Source organism: Xiphophorus maculatus, chromosome 3 (genome assembly GCF_002775205.1).
Source record: "Xiphophorus maculatus strain JP 163 A chromosome 3, X_maculatus-5.0-male, whole genome shotgun sequence".
NCBI lineage: Eukaryota > Metazoa > Chordata > Actinopteri > Cyprinodontiformes > Poeciliidae > Xiphophorus > Xiphophorus maculatus.
This window is the reverse complement of record NC_036445.1, coordinates 22,847,905-22,869,447: the sequence shown is the minus strand read 5'-3', so window position 1 is coordinate 22,869,447 and position 21,543 is coordinate 22,847,905. Positions and strand designations below refer to the sequence as shown.

Sequence of the window (21,543 nt, the reverse complement as noted above, 5' to 3'; positions counted from 1 at the left end):
TGTGGTATGTACATCAGCAGACCTTAGTGGCATATGTAAATCACCTTTGATGCATTCAGATTTGCTTTATATCCCTTTCTGGCACAATACCAATATATGAGCATATGGTTATTTATTTACTTGAGGTAACGGGTCTTCAGATATGTTAATATTTAGTCATCTTTTTTATGCACAATAACAATTCAAGCTGCTACTTTTCCATGACTGATAATCCAAGTGGTGTGACAACCAGCTGGTGTCAAAAGGTCAAGCTCCATGATTCTAATGCACGCTCCCTATTTACCAGCTATTCACAAGACCAATACCCATACATTATTTGACCTTTGTTGGAGGTAGACTTCTCCTAAGAAAGTTTAGAGAATGAGAACTTCCAGTGCCACAATTCCATTTTATTATCCCTTAAGCTTTTTATAGAACAGCACCATCTTGTGGATAGTCAGAAAATCTCGGTTCCTTTAGAATTTGACCTTTTTTACTAATAACTTTCCACAAGGATATTTGCTTAAGTAAACCCAATCCTAAATCCTCGCTTGTTCTTGTATATCCATCTTCATCTTGAGCCTTCTAGTAGTTAATCTAATGCTTTGTGTCAAAACTGACTGTTCAGAATTTATCCACCTTGAGATCCATCTGAAGAAGAGTAAGCCCAGAGCACTCTACTGCGATCACCATGTTTTACTGTGGATGTAGTGTTTTTGGGTGATGAGCTTTCTTGTTTTAGCCAACCTAACTGTTTAGTTTCATTCAACGGCTATCTTCAAAGTGTCACGCTATATACTGCCCTAGAATTTATTGTAGTCTTTTCAAATTCATATTGTTGCACAATCATTGTCATTCTTGCAGTCTCTATGATACTGATGTGGACAAGTCTGGAAAATCAAACAAAGACATCATTAATCAGTCCAACCCCTTTCTTTTAAGTACTAGTACTGCTGGCATTGAGCTTACTGAACAGCACCACAAGAGACCTCATACCAACCACATAGAAAAGCAGAAAATCATTGTCTGTGCCAGGAAGCTAAGTTTTATAATTAATTTTTCAAAGAAATTTCAAAAGAATTTCATTTAATTTTCCATTGGGATCAATAAAGTAATTTTGAATTTGGAAGGAAGTGGTCAAACATCATGGAAGAATAAATCCAGCTGAATTGGTTGAGGTGAAAACTGTTAAACAACAGCCAACCAAATATCAGTGGGTTGTACCATACACACATGGTGTGTATAATGTTTGAGCCTCTGTGGACTAGAAAAAAAATACATAATAAATTCAAACTTTTCCTCAGATTTATTAAATGATTTGCTCTGTTATCAGTCCAGCCTGTAAAAGAACAGTTCAAATGCATCATTGAAAGCTTGAAAGCTCAAAATCAGGACGACATTCATGCAGGTGATGAGGGAATATGACTCTTTGTCCAGGATAGTGAATAAACACACATTTAACTTTATTTTATATCAACGTATTAACATTTTATTCTAATATCAATAAACAGAATATATCAGTCCCTTATTTTTTCTTTTCTTTTTTTTTACAAAAATACCTGAAAAGATTACAGTAAGCCAACCAACTATTTACAGACTGAAGCAAAGCACATCATGAATATAGAAGCTCTCTCAAAAAGAGAGAAGTCAGTTTTCCTGTTCACATTCCCTGAAATGCATGGTAGTTTTCATAGATTTTATTTTATTATTATTATTTTTTTTACTTTACTCATTTGAACAACCAGATTATCTTGCACCCTGACAGCTGAAAAAATTACATATGGATTTTAACTCATTCAAAAAGCAAAAAGGGCAAAGGAGTTGAAAAGCTGAGAATTTGTTTTAGGCTTGTGCACATTTTAGCTGGGCTTAAGAACCATTTTTCCTAATTCAAAATGTCCATGGACTTTATAAATATAATTTAGACCTCATGCCAGGCCTAATGCTCACCTCAAAGTTAATTTACAGCTTCCATGGCCACTAAAACTGATTGCGTTACACCAGTACTATTGCTATTTTTCTTTATTTTTAAATAGCTCTGTGTTTAGAAAAAAATGGTCTGATCAGATTTATTGATCCGAACATTGTATGTTTGTTTTAATACAAACATACAATGTTTGTATCCCATTTTTAGGTTGCGTATTTTGAGCTTGCTAAAGTAGTTTCATCTCAGTGTGACACAATGGGATAAACACTAGTGGAGAATGACGCAGATTGAGAGTTCTTACCATTTTATCTATGAAAAAGTTGTTTTGGCTTGATGAAGTGACAGGGTTTATGGTAAATAATATTATTTTCTCATAAACATAGAGACCTTTCCACAATAGCCTGTTGAAAATGAATAACTTATTCAGTGGAAATTAATTTCACAGGTATTAGATTAAACCTTTGAACAACTGCAGAGCAATCCACTTGTTTTATTGTGATATCACCATAGACATGACCCGAATTTCACCAATTTCAACTCAAATCCACAATTAAGTAAATGATAAAACATAATCAATTAAACATTGCAGTTTGCCTAATAAATAAATTTCTCAGAAAAAAAAGGAAGCTGTTGGTTTGAACTGAAATTGTCTTAAAGTTTTATAGTAAATCTGTATGGAGCAACTATCAGCTTTACAACCATCTACAGATGTTTGTTTTACCCAGATACTGTCTGCTCTTACATGCTTTCAATACTTACTTTCTAAGTTTGTTAAGGCTGCTTGTGCTGTATTTGATTCTCCACTGGCTGAGGGACTTTGAGGTAAAAAAGGGTCAAATAGAAAGATACTTCCTATTCCTGTGTCTATTAAGGCCAGTTTATACCCATTATCTACACAGACTGAGGTTTTTGACAGTGGTTTTGAATTGGGTATTTGTTTTGACTTTCTATGTTTTAGATGTAAACTGCTGCTCTATTGTGACACCTAGTGGTTTTCTTAAGTTACACATTTAACAGACTAGGAGAGTGAGGGCAGCTTCAGAAAAGCGGTTACTCAGTACGCATATTTATTGGTATTTTCAGTAAGAAACCCTATTTTCCTTTTCCTCTTTTGTGTTTTTATTTTTACAACATTCATCTTGCTGTTCATTCTCAAGGGTAAAATTGACATTAATATTGTCAGTGTGCTTTAACCATAACTTTGTGATACTTATCATTTGAATGTATATGAAATGAGAAATCATAATCTGCGGATTGACATCTTGATCAAAGCTTCTTTTTCAACTCACTGTCTGCACCAAGCTAAGCGGTACCTGGTTACACTGAAAGTAATACTCTTCGGGTTGGAGACAGTAACTGAAGGTAGGAGACTATGTCATCAATTTTTAGTACCAGTAAGGTGTTTAAGATAAATTCAAAGGACACAGGTGAAAGCATTTTAGAAAGGAACTGAGTTTTCAAAGACATTATGAGACAGGCCTGTGGTTAAATTATGCTGCAAGAGGGTGAAAGAGAGCAAGACTTTCAGCAAATGACAGGTGAGCTAAACAAAGTACAGCAATGTTACTCTCTTTTAGCTCTTAACCTCTGTCATTCCAAGAACATGCTGGATTTGGAAATGCTGGGAGTCTCTTTGGAATTCTATATTCTCTAGAAAATACAGACTGGTTAGTTATGCTAAAAAAAAAAAGCACACATCGCTAACATACGTTGCTAAAACCAACTTAAAATGTGAACCCCATAATTATTTTGCGTTTGTTTTAAATATTAATGCCATTTTGATTAATCTAATTATGTTAATCATTGATATCAGTTATTAAAGCAAGCTTAAAATGTGAAATCCTTAATCATTTTTGCCTTTGTTAGAAAATATTAGCAAAACACAGTTTTACAGTGAGAAGCATCTGCTCCTAATATAAACAATTATTGAATGCTCACATCAGGGAGGCTTGAACAAAGGGATCTAAATGCTTCTTTCATATTCTTATTTTATAGTTCTCAAAGAGAAGCTGGAATAGGCTAACCTCCATATGTGAAGGTCAAAGCACTTGTAAAAATGTAGGACAGGAAATTGGCCACAAAATTGAAATTAGTGTATCTCGATGTTTTTTTGGGAATATTTAAAACAAAAAGGAAAACATAATTTCAGGTAATGTCATTACAAATATAATAGTCACAATGATTTCATGGTAATGACAAGCGAAAAACAGCAGAGACAGCGCTAGGAGAGAACAAAAAAGTCTACATTTTTCAAGTAATCAGACACATCCAGATAAATAAATACACACTGCTGCAACAATAAAAACCAGACATTCAAATAAAAAAAAAGTCATTGCATCTTAGATAAATTATGATGACCTTGCACAGAGAGACAACATAGTGCTGCTATTCTGGATCTCAGGTCATAGACATAAATCCTTTAACAACCTGCAGGTCAATGAAAGATGGCTGTTGATGTACAAGAGTACACGTATCTAAAAATCCGCTGGCTGTTTAGCTAAACAAGGCAACCAAAAATGCCCTGAACTAAAAACAACAAAAAGGAAAATCTAAAAGCTCAGGAGTACAAATGATAAAAAAAAAAAAATGCTATTTATGAAAGACATTTCACAGCAGGATACTCTAAGTATTGGCAGCAAATTGTGAGAAGTGACAAAAAGGAAGTAAAAAACAAAAAAGGACTTCAAGTTGAGTTTAGGGTTAAATAGATTTTGCTTTTCAATAGGTTTTCTGTTGATATAAAGTAAAAATCCAACTCTTACAATAAAACTATTTTAGCTCTTGCTAATTACAGAAACAGGATCTTAGCCAATCACAAAACGGAATCAAGTAAGAAACATTTTAAGCCAACATTTCCAACAACTGTTCTGGTGAGAGTGAAAGACAAATAAACAGACATTGGTTAAAGAACTAACATAGCTACTAAATTTATCTCAATCAATCCATTTCCTACTTGCAACATTCAGTAGCAAACTACATTTTGTGAAACGAGAATGATGCAAAAAGGGTCTGCATCCTTTGTTTTAAATGCATTTCAAATGTGCTTCTGTTTTTACAAATATAATTTACATGATACCAGCAGCTTGTATAGAGTTTTGCCATTTAAAATTCTAAGAAGACAGCAGAGGTGGCATTTAATATTGTATGTGTACAAGTAAGCCAAGGAGGAAAAAGGCCACACTCATTGAATTACAGAGAACACTGTGCTGTATTTCCAAGCATGTCCTTTTCAGGTGAGCGTTTATGGAACAAAATGTTAAAGTTGCAGCACAATCTGGGTATAATGTTTTTCACGCAATCTACAGCATTCTCTTTTGTGTTTCCTGTCATTTCACAAGGCCCACATCACACTGGATTAACAGTGGATTACAGTCTCCAGGATCTCAATGACTTGTCATTCAAACCGTTTGATAAACCATCTCCATGCTGAAGGCAATGAGGATGCTTCTCTTTTCGCAGTACTCAACAAATTACAACATCCTCATTATGAGGTTGTTTCCACATAACCTAGAGTTTCTTTCTGTGTCTGGGAGATATTTTTCCATCTCTACCATCAGCGCCAGAACAGCTTTGGAGGAGGAGACAACGCTGTCCCTTCGAGGTAGTACCCTGTAGTTTATGAACCACTTACTTTATGAACCACCACAGTCTGAACACTTAAGTTATTTTCAAAACAAATGAGCTAAATTTCACATTCTATTACGTGTCTTATGGATGCTCACTGCAAACCTTCCCAAGAACGTGCAATGACAAATTTTTAGAATTGCATTGGACTCTTAGTCCAATGTGAAATGGGCCCTACAGAGGTTTGTGGAAAACTGTTTCATAAAAGGCAGAAGTTATCCAAAGCCAAATGACTGCAAGTTGAATCAACTCTTTAAAATGGGCCAGTTTATTAAAATGGCAATATTTGTATGAATGCAATAATATAGTCTCGGTCCCAAGCTCCTTTTACCATACCTGAATCATAAAAACTGAACAATACAATCAGCTGTCTGTCTAGTATATCTGCTCTGACTTAGCTGCTAATGACTGAATGGCAAAATTATGAAAAAATTGGACTCTTTTGTGGATATTTTGAAGCAGAAATCTTGGAGATGGTGTAACTACCCAGAATGCTGAGCACCAAGTGATCTGCCGTGGCTAATGTGACCTACATAGGGCTGCAAACATTCAGATGGTGGGGAAAAAAGACACAAAAACTGAATTATTTGAGGAACTGTGCTGAGGAAATGTCTAAAAGGGAGGACAGTGCAGATTTGACAAACGCATCAGTTCAAAGACTGAAAAGAATTTCACGCAGGACCGCCAGGTGCCTTCAGATCTAATTCACGGTAAAATTTGGGCATGCCCATTCACGCCATAAACGACATGGTGTGGTGGCACCTTGTCGAGTTGAGTAATGCACCAAAAGATATGCTATGCACCTTTAAAGGCCATGTGCACCGCAGCGACTTTTAAAACCAACGGAACATAGTCTCCATCTGTAATATACATTTTGAAAATGTGCCATCAACAGCTTAAATGACACTGCAGTTAGTTAGAAGGAAACCAAATGGTCCACACAATAGCTTCAACTTTCCTGCTGATTGTCCAGTTTAAGAGAAATCAAGTCGATTCTTGAGAGATAACCCTTGAGGCCGCCCCAAGCTTATTGATGAATATTGCCAGCATCTCATGAAGCGTTTTTGCAACAGTGACGACACAAAATGGCAGTGTTCATTTCTTTTATCTTTGTTTCTTTTTTCTTAAAAGTGGAACCCCGTGAGCAAGTCGTGCATCGGCTTCCACAAAGCGTCCAAGAAAATCAGGAGAAAAAAAAATCCAGCCAGTCAGCAACGTCCAGCAGACTCACAATAGAAAACGACAACAGCGAAACATCAGTCAATTCACCAGCTTCTTGGAAAGATAAGAACAAACGACAGAGAGAACAGCGATCCCCTCTGCTTTGTCTGTTAGTTTTCAGGCAAAGTCAGGTCAAGTTTCAGACGGTCACATGGTCCGAAGATGTCATAAGGCCACAACGGTGCACGGATGTTTGAGTTTACAAGGCAGGACGCCCCTGTTGAGCTGGTAGAACTCCACCAGCTGAATCAGGTCTGTGAATTTGGTTTCGCCGTCATCGAGACTGAAGAAGACCTGGCCGTCCTCTTCACACTGAATAAAAACAAGAGAACCACATGGCATAAGACAAACAACCAAGAAAAACCTGTCTTCTATAGACAAAAAATGGTTATCTAAAATGTCTGCAGGAACTTGCCTGTAATTATGACCTCAAGATTTAACACAATAAAATGTTTTCTCTTATTTATGTTCAAGGTTCACACACTTCTTTTATGTCAAAATTCCTTATTTTTCTCAAACGGAAAGATAGGCAGACAAACTGACGTAACTCACAACACTCTTATCTTTTTCTGTACTTATACTGATCCTCCAAATACTTTGGTGAAATTCCAGACTTTCAACTACGCAAGAACCCTTTATGTTGTTACATCTTGACAAGGTTTTTTTCTTTTTTTGAGGGGGTAGAATCTTGTAGGAGGAAGACATCACTAAGATAAAATGCTTACCGGTAGGATCTGAAAATGTTTGATTTTCTGATGATGGCACAAAGTGAGGACAAAGGCCTTTGGGTTACTCTGACTGACTCTCAGCAGAAACAACCTTCACAGTAGAAAGAAGACAAAATCTGTGTGAGAAAAAAATATTTTCGGGATGCGTTTCCTCCTACCATTTCAGCTGACTCACCCATCTACTTGTCCCTGCTGGTGGATAATACGATGGGATTCCTCTCTGGTTATCCTGCCGTAGAACCACAACTGAGCTATGTGGATGACTGCACAGAATGCAAAAATAATGTCGTTTCAATGATGATTCAGAGCAAAAAGAATACAAAAAGGTAGGATAAAACACCAGGTTATTCATTCTTTATGTACTAGAGATTTACCTGAGTTAAGTGAAGATTGGTGTAAGGGACTGTGGGAACCTAAAGCATTCATTCGATTTCTCTTCTGAAAGAAATGTCACAGAAACAGAAAGCAACAGTCATTATTTTATGACACAAAGAGCAACAAAGACATTTCTAGCAATTCTATACAAATATGACTAAAGTTTGAATTCGATTGCTCACAAATCATTCTTATAAAATGTTAAAATGCAAAAGTTATACAAAAACTAGATTGAGTGAATGCAAAAAATCTTAATGAAAATAGTAAATTAATATTAAGCTCTTGCCTCACTGTCAAAGAAAAAAACTTTACCACATCACAACTTTCAAATATCGCATAAAACATTCATTTATATTAAAATTTTATTTGTCAATGTATAGTGTCTTTTTCTCACCCTCCACATATGTCCCTCCTCCAAGGCAGCACTCTGAGCCTCGATTGGGTTATCAATCACCCGACCTATCCTCCCTGAGAAATCCATTGCCACGAGGGAGTTTTCCGATACACTCCTCTAGGGGGAGCCAGAAACACACAGCAGTTAAAAAGGAGATGAAGTTGGAATGTGAACAAATTCCTTCCCAAAACATGCCAGCTTACAAAGCAAGGAGTATTTAAGAGTTTAAATTTATCTACTTATTTTTTTTAATATAATGTACATAAATAAATGGAACTACAGTGCTTTAAATGTGTCAAAAATAAATTACTCTTGTGAATAAATAACAGTTTGAACTAAATATATGATAAAATCACAAAGGATTACTATTATTTTAATAGTTCTTAAGCTGCAACACAGCATTAAATAAATTCAAATGAACCTTTCACTTGTTTAACAAACTCGATCGTAGACTGGTTAACCTGTGAGTCAAATTCAGACCAAATCCTCTTTAAGTGAAGTAATGTTTCATGTACAAATCCTACACATCTTCAAGATCCAAAGGCTGTAAATTAATAAATAAATCATTAAATCAATTAAATCTATGATAATGAAAATAAAAAATAGTAATTCAAAATTAACTTAAAAATACATATAATGATTTTAACATCTAATTAATCACTTTATAGTTCTGTGATGTGCAGCAGTATGAATTTATTGTATCTGTCAGCCATAAATATTAAAGACATACTGGGCGTGGATAACCCTGATTCACTCAAGATGATTTGTCTGAAGTTGCCTGTTAGGGATAATTTATCAGATATAAAGAAAATAAATAAAAAATAAAATAACCTAATAAAGAACATAAAAATAAAAAAACTTACCACAGGAGCTGAAAAGTGTGAAAGCAATGCTTTTCTTTGCTTATAGTTCTGGTACAATATGATCCCATACTGTCAAGGGGGGAAAAGACAGACATGTAAACCAGTGCAACAATTTTATTTGTGAACTGCAGATGCAACAATCACACTTTTCTTGGCCAGTACAGATTTTCAATTTTATTTAAGTTCCAATTCCATTTTTTTTTCAAAGGACTCTAACACAAAAATGAGAAAAAAAGTGCTCTGGGTATATATTTAGTTCCATGCACCTAATGTGCCTCATCATTGATTAAAACCAATCCAAAAAAATAAAAATTGGCTGATACAAATTTCTAACTGTTTGGTTCATGTCTATATTAAACATAATGCACATATCTTGACAGTTTAACAAAACAATCACATTACATCCTTTTATTTTAGTCTTGTTCCAGAAACTCTTCCCATCCACCAAATTATAGAAAGCTGGTAACTGGATAGTACTACAGATAGTATTGATGAGGTACCTTAAAGATTCTGAAAGCAGTCATCCAACAGGTCCTGCTTTGTTCATCCTCTGCACACAGCATCCTCAGCTCCTTTGTTTCTCCTATGGCTTTATTAAGCTGCAAATCAACAACATGTAGAGTTTAATCTCATGGCATAGTCAACTCCCCATTTCTAACACATGTGCCTAAATTATCTACTTTGCTCGTAGATCATTTAAAGGTAAAGCATTTTTAAACCATTCAGGAGAGTGTTAACATTTCTCTGCTGAACAAGGAGCTAAACTGGATATAGATGTTTTCTCAGCTCATAACATTTCACAATTTCAGCTTCTCATGATGACATAAAATCAGCTTAATCTGACTTGCAGTGTCTGACACTCACTTTGAAACAGAAGGTGTAGTCTGTGGGTGCACCATGTTGCTTTTTTCCTGTGATGACAGTGAAGATACTGTTGTCCTCCAGGTCTGCTAGCAACTGTAAATATCTGGGCTCCTGGAGACAGAGGGAATGAAGTCAGAATAGGAGGGCGAGCAGCAGCTGCCGTCAGTAATCTCTTCTCCTCAGATTACATTTACCTTTGAGGTTCCTCTTGTAGAGCAGTAGAGTCCTGAGCGGCGCAGGAACATATAAACCTTTTTCCAAGACTTCCTGCCCACATCTTTCATGTACAAATATCCCTGGATTTCTGGGCAGGTGCTGGGCGAAAGGAAGTTCTGAAAATGGAGCAGGAACATTTTTATTGTTTGACTCCATACATCTGAAGCCTTAAAGCTCTGATTTAGCAGTAGGTAATGTAAATATAAACAACACAGAGTAACCTGATCTCTGTATAAAAGCATACTTTGTTACTGTTTGTAAAAGAAAGAGGGTAATTTATGTACATGTAAAAATACATTCATTTTATGTGCTTTGTGTTGCAATTATATATAATAAAGTAGAATCTTATTGAAAAGCTAATGTATTTCTGTAACTCAGTTCACAAATTAAAATGCATTATATAAATTAATATGAATACATTGATGTTTTAAAGCCTTTATTTATGTTTATTATGATTTTTTTTGCTTTCAAGTAATGAAAACATAATATTCGAGATTAGAATATTACCATAAAAAAAAATTAATGCAGAAATTTACAGTTGATGAACAGTACATTTAATACATGCTCAAAGGTTGTTATCTTCAGACGGTATGCATATTTTGACTTATTGAATATGACTGCATATTTATTATTTATTAATTGATCCCGAGATGGTTAATAATCAGAACTATAGTCATGCAAAACACATTACAGTAGGAATCTTAAATATTAACAAAGAAACTTTGACCTGAAATCATGGATATGATTAGGATGAACATTAGACGAACTAAATCCGGATAAGAATTACATTTCACAGTTAACATGTGTATAGATGTGAAATAAAATGCAATATACTTGGTGTGCAAAATAATCTCCTGTTTTGCATAGGATATCTACCAGGCGTATTAAAATAGATCAAGTTTTTTTTAATTTTTATTACAGTTTAAATTTTCTACAAGTCAGCACTAAGGTAGCATAGACAGTGCTTGAGTAACTGAGTTTTCTCTGTATGTAGCAGAGCAATGCAGCACTGCCACTTTCTCACATGTTACTGTGCATAGCTGACTCAAGCAAGGCTCCTACGAAACAGGCTGCATCTGGAAAGCAGACCACTAAAGACTGAACTTGAACTTCATCAACTGGCTAATGTCAGCTTGATATATTCTGTTTCTATAAAAAGACTAATATGGTTAAAAGGTATAATAATCTGTTCAACAGACATGCTTCATTAAAAACTAAACTCACCAAGTTTTTATGATGTATTTTTCATTAGTTTCACATATAAACAAATAAATTAACAGAATGTGGCCACGATGTACATTTTTGTGTAAACACTGTGAAACGGTGGCATTTTTAATCAATTTTATCGTACTATTAGAACCTTGCTGCAGCCCATGCTTGGCTGTTGTGTACTGCGGTGCTGAGTGATATCAGGGGTTTTCTGGGGCCGTCTGCGTGATAGCCGAATGTGCTCCACTGTCATCGTAATACCAGAGGGGTGAAATGTATTATCTATAAAGCGGAGCAGTTATTTAGAGACTTCCCGTCTCGCTCTGACCCAAATATCTATAGGATGATTCTAATTAGAATTTTTTTAGCTCTACTAATACATTTATTGGTACTGGAAACATGTTTGGCACAAACGATGCTCCCACAGGAGACCACAGCACAGCTGACAGAACTGGCAACCACAGCTCTATCAGGTTTCTGCACACCAAAGATCTACCTACATGAAAGCCTGCTCATTATCAACGCAATAAGACGTTGTAGAACGCCTTAAGCCCAGTTTGTTTTTTAGCACTAAGGGCTTGTATGTTACCTTGTAGAACTATCCATACCCCTTGATCTTTTCTGTACAACTGTTTAAATGTGACTTTTATTGAACAGTGACAAAAAGACGGGCCACACGAAGTCCCTACTAGCTGAGGAACCAAGTAGTTCTGGTAGATGAAGGGTAATTGGTCAGAAATTAAACCTGAACTTTAATCAAAGCATTCATATGTTAAAATGACACGAGTCAAGACCACTCCAATCCAATTGGGGATTTTTTTGGGCAAAATATAAAGTTTGCTATTCAAAGACACTCAGTATCCAATCTGTACTGTAGGGCTGAATGTACAAAGAAGAATGGACAAACAAATTTAGCCTCTCAAAGTATATTATATTTAATATTTTGCCAAAAGACATATAGCAGTAATTCTACTTAAAGGCAAGTCTACAAAGCATTGCCACAGGGTTGGTAATGTGACTTTTTATTGAACAATCAGATAAAATCCCAATTAAGCACATTTATGTTTTAGACTATCATTTGTCAAAATCTAAAAAAAGCTCAAGATGTATAAACACTTTTGCTTGTAGATTAAAGAGCAGCAAGAGACGAAAGAAGCTCTATTTGTGGTCCAAAGTTGGTCCAAAACTCCTATCTTTGTGACATGGGTGTGAATCTGACAAGACCAGATGGCTGAAGCAGGTTAGGTTGATAAGTGAAGTGACAGCTTGAGCTAATAAATCTGATTTGGAACTGTGATTTGTGGCTGAAAAGACAAACTGTGCCAGAAGCCTCTTCAATATCTGAAGCACATGTTCTGCAGTGTTTTGGAAAAAAAAGAATATCATTATGGGCCTCATGCATTTTCAAACACTGGCCAAGCACACATTCACATGCAACGATATCTCAAACAGCCTTCTTCTATCAGAGCCACAGCACCTTGACTTCCCACAGTCAAATATTTCTTGTGTAATATGGATTATTGCAACCACCTGGATGAGCTCAGTTCAGAGAGTGCCTTGCTTTTGTACTGTGCTCTAATTGAGCAAAAAGATTGTGAATTTAGTAGAAGTCAAACAAAGGGAATTCCTGACACAGCTCCAGCTCATTCCAATCCCTAATATATGTCGAGCGCCACGTCTCTATAATCAGAAGGAGGGCCAACGGCTTTCTCTGAGTGCAAAGGATGAACAGAAGGATCGGTTTCTGACAGTTCTCCAAGACAGAGCCAGGCTGGGGCTTTTTTAAGACCAAAGCCCCTCAAATTCCCAAGTACTGAGAGGCAGCTCTGTCGCACATATGCAGACCTGCACAAACTTCCAATTAGTTAAGGAACTACAGCGCATTACAAAACTGTTAATATTCCTTCAAGCTTTGCACGCTTTGTTACATTAGAACCATAAACTTGTGGTTTTGCAGACATTTATGTACCTGTATTTGTGGTCATTTGGAATCAGTTTGCCTCAGTAAATCCTCTCATGCAGCTTTGCACATAAAAAAAAAAACTTAAAAAACTTAAAGGGAGTGTTTCAATAGCAGCTCCAAAACATTGTCTCCTATGTTGGATTTTAATATCTTAATAACCACTACCCCAGTTTTTTGACAGCCTCCCTTCTAGAACAAATACACACACCATCATGATGCTGCCACCACCATGTTTTACAATGAGGATGGAATATTCCTCAGGTTTGCTGAAGTGTGATCTGAGGCCACACTTCAAATGGGACTTTATGTGGTTTTCGTTCCTCCATCTTTTTCTTCTTGCCACTCTTCAAGGCCATAAACACAACTTTTGCTTGTCTTATTAACATATTCTACCACATCAGTTATGAAAAGTAGTCATGATTTCTGTCTGATTTTAACTCTCTTCTGAAAACCAATCTTTCCAACCTTTGAGAAAATGGGAAATGTTGGTTTTAATTCATTTTTATGTTAGTTGGTTTTAGTTAACTGGAATGGTTTTAATTAGTTTTAATCCGGTATTGTTTGTTTTATTTCATTGTCATTTTATTGGATATTGCCAGATTTTTTTTTTTTTTTTACTGTAGAGTATTTTTGTACTGAGATTACATTGACTGTTTATTTAATGTATCGCTTTTTGTGAATTATCTCATAAATTGAGGATAAGCTCCAATAAGTCGATGCTTGTAATATTACAAAATGTTTAAGGGTTGAGTCTATTCTTGCGAGGCAGGCTGCACTTTGTGCTTCAAATGGCCTGATTCCATCCATCACAGGTGGTTGGGCTGTGGTGCGCATATCGAGACAGTCGTGTGTCAACAAAGGATCAACAGTAGTTATTACTGTTGCCTCTGACGAGACATGCTGTCTAAGGGTCAGGGGTGAGGTGTGCCAGCTTGATTGTACAGTACGCGGCAGGTGGTGACTCTGAGCAAACGACACTGCGTGCGTGTCAAGAGAAGGAAGAGGAGGAGGAGGAGTGACAGTCAAAGACAGACACGCAAATAGAGAGAGAAAGAGAGAGAGGAAGGTTCGTACCTGCAGGAGTTGAGATGGTGGAATTTTATGATCGTTTTCCTGGCACCATGCAACCATGTGGTCCGGGAAAAATGTCTAGCGGAGGAGGAGGAAGAAGGGGACATGTCAGAGACTGTGACAATAATTATAGGGCGGAGGTGTTGTGACAGCAACAGACGTCAAGCAAATGTCATTAGTTCACTTGCTGTCATAGTGTTTCACAAGGGCAACAAAAGAGTTTCTCAACAAGCAGACCTGTCACAACAGGTCGCACCGTTCAAGAAAAGTAGACAACTACATCAGATTTTGTTGGGGGATTTTTAATGAGGTTGCCCAAAACATCTTTGTTTTTACAGATAGTAAGGAACAATCAACACAATTGTGGTTGCTTTGAATGTATTAAGATATCTCAATAAGAATTTTTCAAAAGTGACATTGTGGATGAAATGACGTCTGGCAAAAATACGTTCTACTAACCAGAGGGTTTCTGAAGAATTCATATTTGGCATAGTTCTTCCTGAAGAGGAATCTACTGTCGCTACTCATGGAGGCCTGGACTTGAACCACCCGCTCGTGGTCTTCTAGACAGCGCTCTGAAAACAAAGAGGGCACCGTTTACTTTAAAGAATTATTTTTGTCTGAATCAAAACATAAACATCAAAAAAATTAATAAAAAATAAAAATCATATTTCATAAAAACTGCTTAGGAACACTGACAACAGCACAAACGTCACATTATAAACGGAAAGTCACTGGGATTTCTTTTCAGACAGAAAGAGATATAATAATAATAAAAAACAGTGACATAATGAAAGCGAAATAAAAAGCACAAACCCTTACTGTTGGCTGCTCTAAATTTAGGCTCCTGGAACCTTTAATTTCCTATAAAAAAACATTCCAGCAGCGCGCGACTCCCCCACCTGTTCCCAATGCAAATCAAGCAGTTTTTTCCCACAATCCGCGCCTTGTTAGTCCTTGTTTTAGAAACCGAACGTCACAGTGTTGCACCGTTACTCATTTGCACATTAATGGAACACAAGTGTTATGAATGAATAAATGAACAGGGCTGGCATACTCTCAACTTAATCATACATCATCTCAGGCAATAATGAAACTGCTGCCCACAGGGTTCAGAAACTGTGTGAATTAAAGCAGAATGCTGTCTTTTATTTTGTGGCTAAAACAATCTTAAATTACAGGCTGGTTTTACAGCTTCAGGCAAATTAAAATTAACCGACTGCTGATATTAAAACCAAAAACCTCCTGATGTGGGTTAATATAAAGCTGTGAGTCAGAGCAACGTCTGAGCTTGTATGAATATAGTCACAACTGTGGTAATTATTTTTTTGTTGTTGTTTCAGTCAATCAATTTCCTAAACAGAAAGTGAGTCACACAGTTTCTCCACTCTCTCAATGTCTGCTACTGCCTTAATTGGTGGCTTTTTTATAAGAATCTAATAATTAGGTAAATAACAGATCTTAATTAAACGGAGTACAACAAACAGGAATAAGTTGCTGTGGTACGTGATGTCCAAGCTTAATTTTGTTGTTAGCTATGTGTGTTCCCTCCCTTTCATGCCCTCTGTCATGATCTCTGTACACTGTCATGACCAATTTCTTTCCTTCCACTTCAGCCTGTTGCCCCATGAGTCAGGCATGTTTGCAGCTGTGACTCACCCTGGCAGCTCCAACTCCCTGAGCCATAGTTGTTAACCTTTTTTAATCGGACAAATAGAGGTCAATGTTACTTATCCGAAAGGGCCATTTCACCCATTCAACTGCGTGCCAGAATTGGGCTGCGACACAGAGGAACAGTTCTATCTTTTCAAGCTGTGTGCTGTTCCTTTATTGTCTTCTAACCTATCATGCATTATAGTTTTTCTTTATTAATTTTGTATTACAGTAATATTATTATTTCTTTATTTATTTTCTTGGGGTCACCATAACAACTACTTATTTAGCAGCTTTTGTGCACAATGGAACCGTTCCCATTCACATATTTTTAAAAATAGCTAAAAAGCCTTATTTTATTTTAACTTTTTTTTTGAGTGTTCTACACTTGATTCATATCGAACATAAAGGGTGTTAAAACAAATACTATCTGAAACTGGACCTGTTGGCCTCATTTGTTACACCTTCCTAGAGTTTCTGCAGAGACAAAAAATCTGAGAGTATGAAAAAAAAACAAAAAACTCAAGGCCATTAATTAGACGTTTGAACAAATAAGGCTGGAAAGTACAGTTGTCAGCTACACAGCAGTTGTCAGCGTATTACAGAAAAGTAGCATTAACTAAAACGTCTTCAACAAAAAAAGAGAACTAAGATCTAAATGAAAATAATTTTATTTGCTGCAGTCAAGATACTTATTTTTTTGTTGAGTGTCAAGAAAAGTGACCTTAGACAAAGGGTAAATTTGCCACTGCTTCATTATATGTCATTTTCAGAATCCTGTAAACACTAAATGCGGTAAGCGGTTATTCTGGACGACAAAAGAGTACAGTTGCAGAGCAGGTTCTTTATAACACAATAACGACTATAATAGAACCGAGGGACGCTGAGCCACAAATGATGTCATTCACAAGAAACCAACACAGTCTGACAGCACCAGGTTGGCAGCAGTGATGAGAAAAATATGTCGATCATGATAGATGGTGAAATATTAGGTTAGAGCTTTGGGAGCCACACTTTGAATAATGCAATATATTTTCTAAGATTTTACTCGCCTGACAAGAGCAGCAGTCTGCACAGAGAAGCTCTCAGATGTTAGTTGTCAGCTTAACCAGCAGAAATGAAATGTTTTTACACCATGTCTCTTTGGGCAATGTGTTTCACTCCCAGAAACACAACTCCTTTTAAAATTACACCCCTTCCTTCCAACATCTGGGTAACTGTGCAGACATGAGTCCTCCATAAGTGTTTTATAATCGCCCTCCCCTCTAGGGGAGGCCTGGTTTTTAACATTAAGTTGTCTGAAACTTTTTGGGGCTATTTCACGCTGCCGAGTTTAACACAATTCTATCTCAAAAGAAATGCAAACCAAAAAAATTACAAGAACAAGCTTCAGGTGTTTCCTACTTTTTTCTCTTTTTTCTACTTTTGAATCTTGTTTGGACTACAGTCACTTTGATGCAGTAAGTGCTTCTATTTTCAGGCTCCAGTGCAGAACTAAAGAAAACCTCTAATGCGAAAGAAAGGTTTTTAAACCCGTCATCAATCATCACCTAGCTGGCGCGTCAATTACAGTGCTGGAGCTATAATGTTACACAGGCGCTGACACTAAGGGGGGGAAAGTCGAGAAAGGTTTTGTTACATTGCTCATCAGGTACATCACATCTCCTGAGCCGTAACGATCAATTATGGTTCTCTTAACCCACTTCATTAAGGCTGAAAAAAAATAAAATAAAATAAACTTGGCACTTCAAATTTAAAGTTTGTATTTTGTCAGTGACTTGAAACCTCAAATGTAAGTGTTTACAGGAAGGGGTGTATTTGCTAGTGTGTGAATCTCCCTCTGCATACAACAAAAACGATTTATTTCTTTCAATTAACTCAAAAACAAAGCTAATTAGATGGTACAAAGGAAATTTGGAGGGTAATAAATACAAACCCTAAGAGGTATATGAATGAAAATCAAAACATAACTTTATCATAACATTCAATGATAGTTCAAACCCAGCAACTTCAACTACTTATTTTTGGGTGACAAATCTTATGTAACCACAAATTTAGATTAGTCAACTGCTAGCTATTCACATTTGTTGTATATTGTGTCAAGGACAGAGTGTTGAGGTCGATATGTTTAAAATTATTGAATTAAAATAAATACACAATCTGTATGGAACTGTCATAAGGCCTTTTCTGAAGATGTATCTGTGTTTAACCAGGTTAGCGACAACACAAATGCAAAAATCAGACTTGCTAGCAAGCCAGACTTTTTGACCCTAAGGCAGTTGTTGCCGATGCACGGCAAATCTTAGCTATGATCGCCAGGGAAAAGGTTTACAGGTCACCTTATTAGATGAAATTGAAAAACTGCCACTGCACTTGTAATATATGCCTTAATCATAAAGCAAAACTAATAAGTTTGACTAATTATTAAGAATTCAAATTTAGCTAATTTTCTTGAGTAACACAATTTCAAATTTGTCTGGAATTTACTTCAGTGAGTGAATTTTAGCTGTTAATCTTGCATAACTCCAAGAAAATTGAATAAAATTAAAAATGCACTTTTCAATCCACCAGAGATTGGAACTGGTCAATTTGTCACTTGACTGCTCATGATACGCACTTCAAATACTGAACAAACTATGCATCTTTATCAGAGTACTAAACATGTACTTTGGACATTTATTTTGTTGCCAAAAGACATCTGGTGTGAAGCATAAATAGACAAAACCTTGTATATCTTGTATTATGTTAGTGTTTTCATTGGCTTAAAACTAAAAGTTCTGTCCAAAACAAGCAGCAAATTGTCTCTTAGGTGTTATAATGTCATCACTGTAAACCCCTAAAAGAAAACTGGAAATCTGTGATCAGTGCTTCTCCAATTAAAATCTAACCCGACACAAAACACTTGCAAATAGTTACACAAACATTTTTGGTTGAATTCCAACAGTTTGTTTTGTCTGTGTGCTCAAAAGACTAAAGTGTGTTAGAGCTATGAACTCAGTCATGAAGGGCTTTTCTTACCAACCATACTAAATACTAAATTTAAATTGCAACGACAACAAAAAAAAAAGTAAATTAGAGCCACTTCAATATTACTTTTGTTAAAATGTTTTTCCTTACATAAGAAAATACAGATGAGCCACAATAACTTCACTCTGTGTATGTTACCCTTGGATAGTGTGCGCTTATGTTATACAATATACTCATCCACTCACGCTTCAAGAAATGCCTGCATTAGAATATTCTGCCCACCCAGCTATGCAGCTATAATTCCATGCGTGAATATGGCGCAGAGACAGGAATGCACTTCTGTAAGGCAGTGATAACACTGCACATCCTCACCCACCCAAGGGGACTTGAGCATGGTTTCTTACCTAGTCCTAGCAGTGGGTGGTGTTCAACAAGTGCCCAACTGTTGTCATCCACACAGTGGCTTTTATACACCAGGAGCTGGCACAGATGCCTGACCGTCATGTCGGCTGGAATCTCCACAACTTTGCACATGCCGTCCTCGCTAAAGATCTTCACAATCTGAAAAGACGATGCAGAGGGCAAAGTTAGAAGAAATAGGATGAAGAGCGTTTTAGTTACATGGATTGAAAACAGGGGAAACAAAATCTGAAACAAAAGTTCAACAGAGCATTATATATATACATTTTTACTTAAGTTCAATCAATCAAAATGTTCGGAATTATTAAAAAAAGAAAAATGCAATCAAGAAATTCAGTTAAACCAGCTTAATACATTGGCAAAGAAAGCAATTTTTCCCCCCTTCAACACAGCAATAACCTTTCATGAACCATAGCATACAATACATAGGCTTGTCATTATAACACACAATGGAAAAGAACAGATATTCAACACTGTGTAGCAATTATGGCGTTAGAAATCACAGGCGAGGATCTCCTAAGCCATCTTCTTACTGTAATACAGAGACAAATATACCATAGTATATTACAAGAATCTCCTCTTTTCAACACAAAGTCTGAATGACTATATATGGACTGTATGTATATATGTATACAAAATTACAGCATCTAAAAAAAATGTATGGAGAGATTTAAAGAAAAAGGTTCAATGCGGAGCACCAATGACCCTTTGGAAAAGAAGATTTTATTATACGCATAGCAAAAAATGACTGATAAAAAAAAACTATTTTACATAAATGCATTATTGCAGCTGATGTATAAACTGCTAAATAGATGCCAACCATCTATGTCCAAGTTACCCCCTTCAGTACCAGATGTGTAACATTTCACAAGTTCTTTTTCCTCCACAAAATCCAGAGAATGCAACTGCCAAATACATTGTGGTTAACGGTTCTAAATTTACTTAAATTATGTGTCCAAGGGTTATTTTTAAAAAGGATGACATGCAGGGGCAGAGAATACTCACGTCCAATGGCATAAAGAAAAAAAACTGCCAGCACTTCACATGAAAAATATAAATATTACACCAAAAATATATCAGGGTAAGCAAATGTTCTCCTTCCCCCAAGTAAACCCATATCGTTAAGCATCTTAGTCTGCACAAACCAAGCCTGAGGCTGTCTATTTTATATTAAAATGCCTCAGTCATTCAGCTGGTGAAATATATGATTCTTTCTTTTGTTGCTCTGTTCACATCTTTGATGAAAAAGTGAAGACAGCCAATTAAAGTAATGTCTCCATAAATCTGTTGGCTCCAGTTAAGCGTGGCTGTACCTCAAAGAGAAACAGACAGATTGTATATAAAAAAAAAAAAGATAAGAGAGGGGGGAGCAAAGAGAGGCAGAGCCACCCCAAAGGAAAGAGGTGAAACGCAGAGAGAGAGTGGTCTTACCTCCATGGCCCGCAGCAGGCAGCAGTCCGGGGAACACGAAGGCATTTTTGGAGTGAGTCTGTCTCCGCAAAACTCACAAGCACACAGTCCACCTTAGACCAAAAAAATGCTGCCGCTTTTCTCTCCAGAGACTATAGGAGAAATATGAATTAAGGCAGCTGACAGCTGAGCTGCCTATGTTACAGCTAATACCTTAGTGTATCCCAAGGCCGCTTGCTGTATCAAGAAAGGAGGGGGAAAAAAGAGAGAGAAAAAAGATGAAGAACAGTCTGGCTGAAGTAAAGCCGGCGTGTGCAGTGGCACACAGGGCACACGGGCAGTAACAGTCAGCGGCTGGATGGCAGCAGGTACAGCGCAGAGCTCCCAGTGCCGGCTCAGTCTGACAACTATCGGTCTTCCTCTCCTTCCTTCCCGCTCCCTCCCCCTCACAAAGGGTTACAGCCTCAGCCACGGGCTCCGAGGCGCACCGAATCAAACCACACACTCACCAACCAATCATAAAGCTCCAGCGGGCTGATGTAATCATTCCCACACAGACCTGAGCACGCAGAGGCACACACACACACACGCGCACCCCATGCACACGCACGCACACACCCTCCCTGAGAGGCATGCACACCCAAGCAGACACAGAGACG

At 36.8% G+C, this 21,543-nt stretch overlaps 1 protein-coding gene across 1 annotated transcript in view; it reads right to left on the bottom strand.

The window, feature by feature from the left end:
* Window positions 1–1,418: 1,418 nt before the first annotated feature.
* Window positions 1,419–21,543, bottom strand: part of LOC102225386 (growth factor receptor-bound protein 10) — a 71,121-nt gene continuing 50,996 nt past the window's right edge. The window contains exons 6-17 of the mRNA XM_023330704.1: window positions 19,459–19,615; window positions 14,894–15,009; window positions 14,438–14,512; window positions 10,170–10,307; window positions 9,976–10,086; window positions 9,612–9,710; window positions 9,112–9,180; window positions 8,249–8,365; window positions 7,854–7,917; window positions 7,655–7,742; window positions 7,477–7,570; window positions 1,419–7,063 (exon numbers count right to left, since the gene is read on the bottom strand). Coding sequence (XP_023186472.1) covers window positions 6,917–7,063; window positions 7,477–7,570; window positions 7,655–7,742; window positions 7,854–7,917; window positions 8,249–8,365; window positions 9,112–9,180; window positions 9,612–9,710; window positions 9,976–10,086; window positions 10,170–10,307; window positions 14,438–14,512; window positions 14,894–15,009; window positions 19,459–19,615 — 1,275 coding nt within the window. The 3' untranslated portion in view covers window positions 1,419–6,916. The remainder of the gene's footprint in view (window positions 7,064–7,476; window positions 7,571–7,654; window positions 7,743–7,853; window positions 7,918–8,248; window positions 8,366–9,111; window positions 9,181–9,611; window positions 9,711–9,975; window positions 10,087–10,169; window positions 10,308–14,437; window positions 14,513–14,893; window positions 15,010–19,458; window positions 19,616–21,543) is intronic.